The sequence below is a fragment of the Xenopus tropicalis genome, chromosome 6 (assembly GCF_000004195.4).
Source record: "Xenopus tropicalis strain Nigerian chromosome 6, UCB_Xtro_10.0, whole genome shotgun sequence".
NCBI classification, from domain to species: Eukaryota; Metazoa; Chordata; class Amphibia; order Anura; family Pipidae; genus Xenopus; species Xenopus tropicalis.
This window is the reverse complement of record NC_030682.2, coordinates 55541360-55554217: the sequence shown is the minus strand read 5'-3', so window position 1 is coordinate 55554217 and position 12858 is coordinate 55541360. Positions and strand designations below refer to the sequence as shown.

General features: G+C 37.2%; 1 protein-coding gene and 1 long non-coding RNA gene across 3 annotated transcripts in view; one reads left to right on the top strand and one right to left on the bottom strand.

The window, feature by feature from the left end:
* cntnap2 (contactin associated protein 2) overlaps positions 1–12858 on the top strand; it is an 892460-nt gene that overhangs the window by 586123 nt on the left and 293479 nt on the right. For both annotated transcript variants that reach the window (XM_031903464.1, NM_001079264.1), the window contains 1 exon segment: positions 11285–11391. In XM_031903464.1, coding sequence (XP_031759324.1) covers positions 11285–11391 — 107 coding nt within the window.
* On the bottom strand, positions 7515–9719 carry LOC116411499. The gene is made up of 2 exons (XR_004223146.1): positions 9580–9719; positions 7515–7813 (listed from the first exon to the last, which is right to left on the bottom strand). It is a non-coding gene; the product is annotated as an uncharacterized LOC116411499 (long non-coding RNA).

Sequence of the window (12858 nt, the reverse complement as noted above, 5' to 3'; positions counted from 1 at the left end):
ACCTAGGGGCCAAAGTATAAGAGCACTAAGGGGCCCCAGAGCATGCCCTTTAGTTCTTATTCAGCCAGTACTTCTTCCCGCTGTCTCACAGTGGTCTTGACCTCATGCTAGATTACATGACTCCAATTATTTTGCACCAAATAACACCTCCCACCTTCAAGCCAGTCATAAAACTTAGTTATTCACAATTACAAATTTGCAATGAAACAACTGTGAAATATTTTGGTCTGGGGTCAGATCTGATGAGTTGCACTCCAAAACGATGCAGCACCTTCTTAATATATATATATATATTGCTGTTCATATAGGTACATTCTTCATATTAATAACTTGGCTCTAAGCTTAATTGTCATTGTTAAGTCTACTCACCAGTTGGCCAGTTTTATCTTTGTGTCTTGAATACGTATCCCCATACATGTTTAAATTTTACTGCCAATAGATTAGCCACATTAGTGCAAGCTATATTTATTATGCCGAAAACTTTACCATACCTGAGTGAACAGCCCTAAAACCATTCTACATTTGTTTAAAGGAGACAGATTGGCTAAATGGGAAAAACCCTAATTTTGTAGGCAATTATGAATAATATATGGTGCTGGTTTCACTTTGGGCTAAAAATGAATCCTATCTCTAAAAATGGCCCATTTATTGGACCTCCCTAAATATCCTAACAGTGCTCTGTCTGTGTTTCAAATGAAGAGTGGGAGTGTCCTAACGATCCCTGCCAGAAGCACAGCAAGAGGGGGATAGCCAATCACAGCCTTGCACTCACACATGCAAAGACAGGCTTCAGTTCCCTATTAGGTCAGCCTAACTGCTGATTGGTTCCTATCCTACAGTGCAGTTCACTGAAAGCCACAGGCCCCCCTGCACTTCCAGAGAATTCAGCCAGCAGGAAGCGGAACTGATGAGCGAGACTAGTAGGGTTTTGGTGAAATTTCTCAATAAATCAGTCTAAAACACAACTTTTTTAAGCACAAAAGAAGACAAGAAATCCTGTGTTTCTTTTGATACAGGACATAGTGAAGCTTTTCTTTTACTGCGTATAGCTGTATTTGCGTAGACCTTTCTGATAAAGCTTACTTAGTTTTTACCTTTCCTTCTCCTTTAAGAGCATAAGAAATATTAAAAGGTCTTGCTGTTATCAGCAATAAGGCAACAGTTTGGGGGCAAACTAAATATTATGCGTGTGTGCATATGTGTGAATGCTTTCTACCTACAGTACATTCAATTACCTGATTATCTAAATAAATCAAGGATTCTTATTAGTTAAATAAAAGATAAGTACAGAAAGTACCTATCATTTTCTCAGCTTTATCCACAGTCCCAGGGTGATGTATTTACTGTTGTATAATACCACGAAAATGGAGAGAAAAAGGAAAAGTATTCATTTGATTCTTGACTTACTATTTGCATTTATCCTGTACTGTACTGTAATTTTTTTCTTAGGTAGAAGTCATGTTTTTTATTGCATTGTGTTTTCTTTGCTGTGTTCAGCCATATTTTATCTGTTGCCTAAACAAAGCCCCACACAACTGAAGAAGCTGCTCGGATGAGTAGTGAAACGTATTCAATGATTACCTAACAAGTCCAGTTGCTTTAAATTTATTTATACTAGATAAAGCCCCACACGGTTTATTGTGTTCATTGGAGCCTTAGATACAAGTTACTTGTGTTAGATACAAGATACTTGCGTTCAGTGGAGCCTTAGATACTTAAATACAAGGTCTATTGGAAAAACTACATTTATTATGAAATAAAAATGCACTGCATTGAAGAAATTGTGTGAAAGTTTTCAAAGGCAGATTAAGCAAATATTATGGGGTATATTGATCATGCTGTGTAAAAAGTAGAGTGAAACATGTACTTTGCTTTGGTTTTTTAACTGTTGAAATCTAATTGCTGATTGGTTGTCCTGGGCAACATCACGGTAATGCTTCACTCCACTTTTTACACAGCATGAAAAATATACCCCTATGTGTAAATGCTTTCAGGGTCAGGGTCAGAGTCTTTTAAATACTTACCCCCCTACACCCATTCTTATCCTCCTCTCTCCAACCCTATCTCTCTTTACTATTTAAAGCAAAAAAAAATGTTTCCAAAAAACTTGTTAGGTGATTTATAGTGATTAGCGAATCTGTCCCGTTTCGCCATAAAATTTGTAAAACGGTGAAAAATTTGCTAAAAGCATTTGTAGCACAATTTTTTTTTGTCGCCCGCGTCTTTTTTTTGTCGCCCGCACTTTTTTGACGCGACCACGGCCTTTTGACGCAACCGCGCCCAATTTGACGTGCAACAAAAATTTTTTTACAGAAGTTTCGCAAAACAATTCGCCAATGGCGAAATGCGGAAATTTGCTGCGAATCCATGCCTGGCGAAAAAATTCCTTTAGAATAAGATGTGATGATTACATTGGATATCCAATGCAACTTTTTTCAGGCCATTTCTTAAAAATAGAAGATGTTTTCTATAAGCACTGCTGATATCTAGTAGTCTACTTATGTCAACTGAAGGCCCAAGGCTAGAAGTAGCACTATTTATGCCTCACAGGCTGCCTAAGGCCTCAATAGACTTCTTAAAATAACATCATCATTTTTAGCTCAAATAATCAGACCACTACATTGAAAATGTTAAAGCAGAAGGAAAGGTAAAATCACTGTTAGGGGAAAACCACACCAGCCTGGGGTAGCTGCAAACAAGTGTTTCCTCTTACTTCTTTTGTCTGTCTTTGGAATCCCTGGTCCGGCACATGCTCAGTAGAGTGAAAGAGCCGTGTTTTTTTTTATAGTTCAGCTTTTTACCCTACTGCACATGCGCAAGCGGCATTTGATCGCCTATACCCTGGGCTGGTGCAGTTTTCTCCAAACAGGAGCACCAACCTGGGGTATAAGGTAAGCAATTACAATAACTGGGGGGTGCCTAATATTTTGACACCCCCAGTTATTGTACTTTGCAGAATCAAAATATAGGTATTCAACTGCACAGTCTACTGCTCAGACTCGATGCATCAATCCTCAGAGGCACACCGCTCAGCCTTCCAATACGTTTATAAACACAGAGGAGAGCACCTTCATGCAGAAAATCTGCTAAAAAATACTTTTTTTTCAAACCACTGCACACACAGCATGTTTTGGGCTGTATAACCCCTTTTATCATAATTTATCATATTTGATAAAGGGCGTTATACAGCCCGAAACATGTTGTGTGCAGTGGTTTGAAATAAAAGTATTTTTAGCAGATATTCTGCATTAAGGCGCTCTCCTCTGTGTTTATAAATTTATTGTACTTTGCCTTCTCCTTTAAATAGTACCTCTATTTTTAAATTTCATATCATTCCATGTATATCTGATGCTGGCTGTGATATAAAATATACAAATTTTAGTGATGAGTGAATCTGTCTCACTTTGCTTCGGCGAAAAATTTGCGAAACTATGGAAATATTTGGGAAATGCAGGTGCCACATGGTTTCTTTCATGTGTCTGTGCCTATTTTGACGTTATCATGGCTTTTTGATACAACCCCCCCTATTTTGACACAACCCCACCTTTTTTTGACACTACCGTGTATTTTCACAGCAGAAGTTTTGCAGAAGTTTCACAAAACAATTCACAATGGTGAAATATGAAATTCACAGTGAATCCATGCCTGGCGAAAACTTTCGCTCATCACTAATAAATGAATATGTTCAAAACATATAATATATAAGCTGCTTCATACTTGCAAACTATTGTATACCCATGAAGCAACAGATCAATAATTTTGGATTTCTTAAGGTCCCTAGCTCTTACCCAAGGTTTCTTCTGCTCAGGTGTGGTATATACTGTATGCTGAAGGATTTGTTTTGTTAACAACATTATGCATCTCTTTTTATTGTAACAAAATTGTTAATTTCATCCTAATTTAATGGTTTGTGGTGGAGGAGCCTGAGTTATATTTTTGTACTTGTCTTGCAGTTTCGAGTCAGTCAAAGGTCCCTTTCTCACCTGGATGATTAAATAAAGATTAAAATGATATTTCTTCTGTGTATTGCTGGGCTTGCCTTTTGTGATTACATGAGAGTTTAGTAATCCCGGAGTGCCCCAGAGCAGTGTTGCTGTCCCAGTATTTATTGAGGGAGTGTGAGGTTTGAGTTGTTTGTAGTATCATATATGGATGCTGCTGGAAAATTCCACTGTAGCTGCTCCAGGCACTCTTTGCTGCAAAGAAGCCTAAAAGATCTGCCAGTTGGCCTTTGAATATTTGGGAATTAACCAGGAAGATTTTGTGACCAGCTGAAGATAGATATAGTCTAGAGATCAATGGTTGTCAAACTTTTTTAGTTCAAGCCCCACTTGAAGGTCCTATCTTTTTAGCCCCTCCCCCCTTACCCCATAAAATGAGTACAGCAATATATTGGTGTATCAGCCATTCAGCCATAGTTTGCCATAGTTCGAAGAATAACTAGGATAGCAAATATATTTTCAACCTAACTGATCATTAGACTGAGCCCTCCCAGCTCCAAGCCCCCATAGGTCAAGCCCACAGTTTGGGAAGTACTGGTCTCGATGAATGCCCCTTCAAGCCATATCCATCAAGCCACTGACATGGTCTGAACACTCACCACCACTCCCCCACTGTCATTGTTGCTTGTGCATACCTCCTCCTCGCTTGTGCTCTTCCTCTGGTCCCGGAGCACTGAGAAATTGGCACGCAGGAGAGTTAAAGAAAAACGCACGGCGAAATTCTACCACAGATTTGTGAAAATGGCACTTGTGAAAATGCTCCGCAAATCCATACCAGGCCAAGGAATTCACTGATCCCTAAAATTCAAAAAATATAACTAAAATTAGGCATATGTTTTTGTATATGTATACTATTGGTAGAAAATACGTTTTACTTATATTCCTGAAACAGAATTTACGTAATTTACTTCTCAACTGTTCTATGTGAATAAATGGATTTAGTTTAAAGTAGGGATTCAGATTATTTAAACATCAGTAGCTGATTTGTGTGGATGGTCACAATTGCAATGTTACCTGTGTGACTTCATTTCCATTTTGGCATTATGCATATCTGTTTTCTTTTCCTCATATCTACATGGTTAATACAGTATAATTACCAAATGCACTCTGCAGATTGTGTGCAGTTTTTATTTGTGTTTATGTGATTCAGGGAAAGTTATCAAATGTCACTGAATATTTCAGAACTGCTTAATTTTGGAAGAAACACTCCATAGCATTTCATGGTGAGAAACTGCAAAGTGACATCTGAAAGAGCAACAACTTCTTCCCAAGATTGGTCTGAAAGTAGCGAGGCACTCATTTTCCTATATTTATTCTTCTTCCCTTGAAATGCGATTTTCATTTTCATAATAATTAGCTTCCTACGCCATATGTGTGAAAAAGCTTCAAAGCACAGCTAGAAATGAATCAAACAGTTTCAGGTTAAACAGGAAACTGAGCTTATGTAAACAGCCGATTCCTTGACTGATTGAAGTAGGTTCTCAGTACTGGTGATAATGGCTAGCATAGCTCTGAGCTCCAAACCTGCATTCACACCTTTAAAGCTGTTGTGTTTGGTGGAAAAGAAAACAAGGCTTCCAACAACACTGAATCTCCACAAATAGCTTTGGAAATAAGGAGGTGATAATTGTGTTGAAAAAAAATGGTTTCAGAATGTTACATTGCAAAAAGTTCTGTTATTTGCACCTTGCTTTAAGAATTCTACCTTAATGAAAACGTTATTAAAATGTGGTGATGCGATAAGCACAACTGCAATGGTTCGGTCAATGCACTTCAAAATGAACACTAGGGGGCCTATTCATTAAAGTACGATTGAGTCCGAATGCTAAAAATTCATATTTTTTCTAACTTTTAGAACTGTGCATATTTTCTACAATATTTTTGTTAATTTCCACAACTTTTTTGTACTTTGCATCAATTTGTGTGACAAAATCGTATTTGTCGCAACGAGTATGAAAATGTTGGATTCTTTCAAGCTTCAGTATCGTGCTTCCGTATCTTTCCTTGGGCCAGGTTGGAGCTGCAGAGTGCTATTGAGTCCTATGGGAGGCTTCCAAAAACATGCACTGAAGGTTCAAAGTCGAAAGGTTTTTATCTTGTAGAAACATAATTTACTTACATTTTATGATTATATGTATATGTACTTCTGGCACAGCACCACAAAGTTGTTTAATTTGCAAAATGACACATTTAGGAGAGATGACAAACATTTAAAATATATTTTAAAGGTCTGAAAAAAGGGTTGCAGTCCAGCCTAGCCTGCACCTACCATCAGTCCAACCAATTCAACCCCTGATCCACCTAAACCCTGTAACCTTCACAGCACCCAGGACCTCTGAGAGGATACCTGCTTGTCCACCCCTAATAGTGCCCCTGCCTTGAAGTTCTTATACTTTTTCATAAGGTTTTATTACGAATTATTGTGCGATTCCATTCAGAATCCTTCAGTCTGAACGGTGATCTACCTGAATTAGAACACTATAATCCTTACCATGATGGGACAAAGCTACAGCGGAGCATAACTTTGGTTTGACAGACCAAGGCTTAGAGTAAAGCATTGAACACAATTCTGAGCCATGTTGCACAAATCAGACTGACTTGGAACACAAACATATAGACCTATAACATACAGAGCTTCAGATTTTTTTTGCAGAATTTCAGTTTAATTGCACATCCTGTAAATAATATTATTCTGCCTGGCAAAATGATATACAGTGAATCCTCATCTGAGGATTGTATGATATATTTCCAAGTATAATCAGTTAAAAATGTGGTACCACTTTTGAAATGATCAAGTTACTCTTCACTTTCCCCTCTCAGCAATCTGTCTCTTTTCATTCAGGCTTTGAGTCAGAGTTATTTTAAAAGACATTTAACTCTAATACATTGTCTAGACAAAGGAAGCACACACTTATATTGCACTTGACCATCTAACTGAATCCAAATGTGGGATACTGAAGTGTACGTTTTTATTTTGGTAATGGTACAGCATTTTTAATAGTTGTATTTTGAAATGTGACAAATGCTTATATATTGTTCATTAGTGATCTTATCAAGCCTGGGTGCAACCAACTCTGTTTCCTTTATTTGCTATTTGTGTTCCGCACTGGAAGGAGTAAAGAGCTTTCTGCTAGTGTTAAACATAAATATTACTACCATATATTTATGTCTGAAAGCCAGCATTGGATAGTAACCACTCTATGGTATCATTTAATCTGCCAATTGATTATAGTGTTATGTCTAAAAGCCAGCACTTAACGCTTACCATCCTATGGTATCATTTAATCTGACTTTTGAAATAAAATCATAGGGAGATAATGGTGCAAGGAAGGCAATTTTTCTTGCATCTGTAATTGAGCTGGGTAGCCCGCTGGGACAGTTTTATGAAGATTTTGAATTTCATTTAAATAAGTAGGTTTTATGAGGCTTTTTATATCTCAGGGTGGTTTGTTGCCCCTTTGTCAATTATACCATATGACACATTCAATTTGAATGATGGACAAAGAGGCAAGCTAGTTTATTAAGAACACATATTTACTATACAGTGTTTATACAGAGCTAACGGGATGTACATCTGTAACTACAACTTTCCTTTTCCTGCCGTTTTTTGCCTTTCATCCACGGAAAGTTTTGCTTCATAAAATCCAGCACTTTGCTTGGAGAAGTAAAACTCATTCTTGTGTGATAACACTGTGCCACAAGTAATTATCTAGAGCAGCAGCCTAATAACAGTACATCACTTGTGTTATTATGCAGAATACAATATGAAGCATTGGATTTGCTTCACCTCTCAGGTGATGGGTGACATCAACCTGCCAAAACAAAACACAAACAATTATGTAAAAAAGTAAAGCAAGTAGCATGCGTATGAACACTTTCTACTACAGAAGGCTTTCATTATTGTTAATCGTACATGCTTGATGTGCTCTAAGATGTTAACACAAACACACACACTTATATATATATAATTTTATTGTAGGCAAGCATAAATTAGGTTTACTCTAGCCCTGTTATCTATACAAACTATATCATATGTTCCAATTATATTCCAACATCACTAGACCAATAAAGGCTAGATGCTGCTTTGGTATGGCAAACAGGCCTAGTAATGTGTTTGTGAAAAGCAGAAAGACATTTTTAATTTAAAAATAATAAAATGATTTCCTTTATCTCTGTAATAATAAAACAGTGATTTGTACTTGATCCCAACTAATAATTAATCCTTATTGGAGGCATGGATATCCAAATTAAGTAAAGACCCCTTAGCCAGAAAACCCCAGTTCCAATAATTCTGAATAACAGATTCCATACCTGTACTTGATCATAACTAAGATATAATGAATCCTTACTGGAGGCAAAACAATCCTATTGGGTTTATTTAATGTTTAAAAGACATTTTAGTAGACTTAAGGTATGGAGATCCAAAGTACGATAAGTTCTCTTATCTGGAAAGCCTTTGGTCTCAAGCATTCTGAAATAGGTCCTATACCTGTATTCACATTTTACTCTCATAATTTGGTTAGTATTTTGGTAATGTTTGGTAAAGGGGTGATTCACCTGTAGGTTAAATGTTAATATGGTATACAATGGCCTATTCTTAGCAACTTTTCAATTGGTCTTCACTATTTATTTTTTATCATTTTTAAATAATTTGCTTTCCTTTTCTGAATTTTTTTTCAATTTTTCAAATTGCGGTCATTGACCCCGGCAGCCAAAAAACTATTGCTCTGCGTGGCTACAGTTTTATTGTCATTGTTAATTTTTATTACATATCTTTATATATTGGCCCTTCTCGTTTTATTTTCCTGTCTCTCTTTCAAACCACTGCCTGGCTGCTAGGTTAAATTAGACCCTAGTAACCTGACAGCTGCTGAAAACCCAAACTGGAGAGCTACTGAACAAAAAGACCAATTGTAAAATTGTCTCTGAATAGCACTCTCTACATTATACTAAAACTTCATTTAAAGATGGCCCACCCTCTTAAAGTTAAATATAAATCATTGTGTAGTGTTAGTGGCTAAGCTTTCAGTATCACCTAACTTGCATTGGTCACAGACTCTCTTGCCTTCTTTATCAACTCCAAATCCCCCGTCCTGTTATAATTATCTTAACCATGTAAACCATAGGTGGGATGAGCAGACAGTACTGAAATGGAATACTGGTGGCAACAGTTTTCTAGTGCCTGTATAGGAAGTTATAAAAAAATGGCATAATAATTTAGGGATACTCCTGTAGTTTTCTGTAGGAAAATGAAGGTGTGTTGTTGCCAATTGTAGTCTTCAGTTTGTGGAATATTAAGGACATCCTTTACAGTAATGCCCCTGTTCTGCCATCAGTGTAATTAAACCAACACAACTTTGTTGTTTGATTTTAATTTAGTTTGGTTTTAATATAATTCTGTATACGTTATATCATTCTCAATAACACTCATTTCTATTATATTTTCCAACACTTTTTCAGTTCGTTTAAGACTTTGCTTTGCCTGTCCCATCTTATTTTATTTCACAGTCCAAGATATTTGAAACCCCTGTAATGATGCAAATGTACTTTTCATTTAAGAGGAAAACTGAAAACATACTGTATATCAGGGCATTTTCTGACTTCAATCTTTGCAGTTTGATGTTGCTTGCAGTCAGGGCCAGATCTGAGAACTGGGTGCCCCGAGGCCGCACCCATTCACTCTCTGTGAAACAATCAGTTTATAAATGTCACCTAAAATCTGCCAGTGCACTTGGCCAGCTGAGGACATTGTTATTCCAAACTAACCAACTTGATATATTCATCAGAGGATTAAAATAGAGCTTGGCACAGTTCACCCAAAAAATATTCACATCGGTCTTAAAGAGAAAATATATATAATATATAAATGTATATACTGTATGTAATAATAGTGATGGGAGAAATAATTTGCCAGGCAAAAAAATTTCCGTGTTTCGCCACTGGTGGATTTCACGAAATGGGATGGCATACGCATCGCTGCGATGTCCCAAAGTTGTCTTAAAAGGAAACTTCGGACAACTTTAGGACATCACAGCAACGCGTATGCCATCCCACAAGTGGTTTACATTCTAGCCAGTGGGATGGCATTGCGGGGAGATTAGTTGCCCACAGCAACAAAAATTTGTCTGTCACCTCTCTTACAATTGAACAAAGGCATGACTGGGGATTACTGCATTGTGTGTCTAAGGTTTGCTGGGAAATTGCTCAAATGAGTTATCATGGTTTTCTTTTCACTTGTATGTTTGTGTAGGAAAAAATACATTTGTATTTATTTCTGGAGGTTCAGATAGTGTTTATGTACCTTTTCTACATACGGCAGATGAATGAGCTCATCATCATCAAAAATGGTGGGGTATATTTTCCCTTTAAGTAGAGGAAACATTATTATGCCTCTGAGATATTATACAAGTAAATTCAGAGCTGGGAGTTCCCCTCTGGTTAAACATTTATATCGTCCATTATTTTTATATTGTTATCATTATAGGGAAATTGTCTCAAAACACTAACTACCTGAAAAATATAATACATTTAGACAGTTAACTCTTCTGCCAATTTGAATCATCCTAAAACATATGAACTACATTAATTAATCAGTGTACTGAACATTAATGTAACTTTACATATATAGAAATAATACTATTGTTTCTATTATTCTGGGTTTAAAGATATTTTGATGCTTTGGTTTGCTCTAAAGACACAGTGCCTGAGGCCAAAAAGAATTACATCCAGAGGGGCTGAAGTAGCAAAGATAGAATCATTCCAACTTCTAATACAAGATTTGCTGCTTAATGCCTTTTCTCCTTAGTCGAATACCCATGCTTTGCAACGCAGGCTGATTATTTTCCATCAAAGCCAGCAGGCACACAGCCACCTCATTACCCTTTTACTGATGAAAAGTAGCCTTAGAAAATCACTCCAATCCTTTTGTATTCTGCTATTATACTTGTATGATGTGTTACAAATCCCGGACACAAGAGAAAAGCAGGGAAAATACAAGAAAATGGCACTTTTCTGTGGTACTTTAATATCTGCTCCCTTGTTTCTAACAATTATTTTGAGTTTAGAGATGCTAACCTGCTACATTAGCAATGTTCTCAAGTGCTGCTCTCTTCAAATTGGTGTTATTGGACGCCGCACATCATCTTCCATTAAATGGTATATGCCATTCATTATACAGAGTTTGTATTAATAAGGATTAATTGCTAGGGCTGCTGTGATACTTTGCTCAGGCAGATTGAAATTTGGTCACTAATAAGAGTATTTTCCCATTATCACTTTGGCAGATGTGTTCCTAATAACTGTGAACATGGTGGGAGGTGTACTCAGACTTGGGACAGCATGACATGCAATTGTGAAGGAACTGGGTATACAGGAGCAACGTGCCACAACTGTAAGTATAACAGTTACATGTTAAGCATTAGTGACATATTGGTTCTTTAAAGGGGACCTTTCACCTTAATAAATAATTCCAGTTTTTTTCTATTGTGTTTGTCAAGCAAAATAAAAATTACCTACACTATATAAATAATAGAAGCCTTGTTTCCTTCAGGTGCCATTTTGTGGATACTGTTAGTAAGACAAGCTTTGCATCATGCCAAAATCTTGTTTATGTGATAGAATGGAGGACCAGGTGCCAAGGCCCTTGCACTGGCTACACAAGGAGGGAGGGGGTAGTGAGTACCGAATGGGACATGACAGTAATTGTCTTCCCTGCTTCTATGCTTAAAGGACAAGGAAAGGCTAAGTCACTTGGGGGTGCCAAAATGTTAGGCACCCCCAAGTGACTTTAATCACTTACCTTGAACCCCAGGCTGGTGCCCCTGTTCGGAGAAAACAGCACCAGCCCGGGGTACCTGCGAGCGAGTGCCTCCTTCTTTCTGCTTTGTTTCCCATGACAGGCGCATGCGCAGTAGAGTGAAAAGCCGACTTCACTGTTAAAGTTTGACTTTTTCACTCTACTGCGCATGCGCGCGAGTGAACAGGAAGGAGGAAGCACTGCAGCTACCCCAGGCTGGTGCTGTTCTCTCCAAACAGGGGCACCAGTCCGGGGTAAAAGGCATCCAATTTAAGTCATTTGGGGGTGCCTAACATTTTGGCACCCCTAAGTGACTTTGCCTTTCATTCTCCTTTAAGGCAATATATGATTGACAGCTTGGACTTTGAAATTCCTTTATAATGGGTATGGACGTGTCAGTAAAAATGTTTATCTCTAAAAAGACTTTTATTATACAGCTTGCCCTTACCCACCCCCTTATTCAGAAGCGCAAGTTAGAAAGCAGCAATGGGCACCGGCTGCAATGGGGCCTATTAATATTTGTATGCACTAGTGTATTGTTATTTCAAAATTATACAATCTTGGAATGATCAGGGGATTAGGGTACATTTCACTTCAGGTTGTACTTGTATCATTTTGTATGTGACAAATAAAGGAATCTATCTATCTATTATTTTTTCTAACTATCATCTATCTATCTATCTATCTGTCATCTATATATCTATCTATATGCCTTCTGCACTTAGGATTGCCAGCAATATAAAGGAATATTAGTTACTTAGAAAATAAAATAGGAAAAGCTACTGGGACTTTGAATGGGTTAGACTTTAATGTTGTCTATCATGCAATACTTCTTGCAGTTCTACTTATGCTACTTTTTATTGTGCATCTTTCCTTTACCCCTACATGTGCCCATCAATTCAGCCATATTTCCAGGGTAACAAAATGATTTGTCAGATGGGGGGGTCACATCCTATATAAATAACATTATGTTAGGGGAAATATATAAACAAATTAAAAAAAAGAATTCTCTGGAACCCACAATATGTTTGCTAAATTTCAGTTATCTAGATATTTAATCTA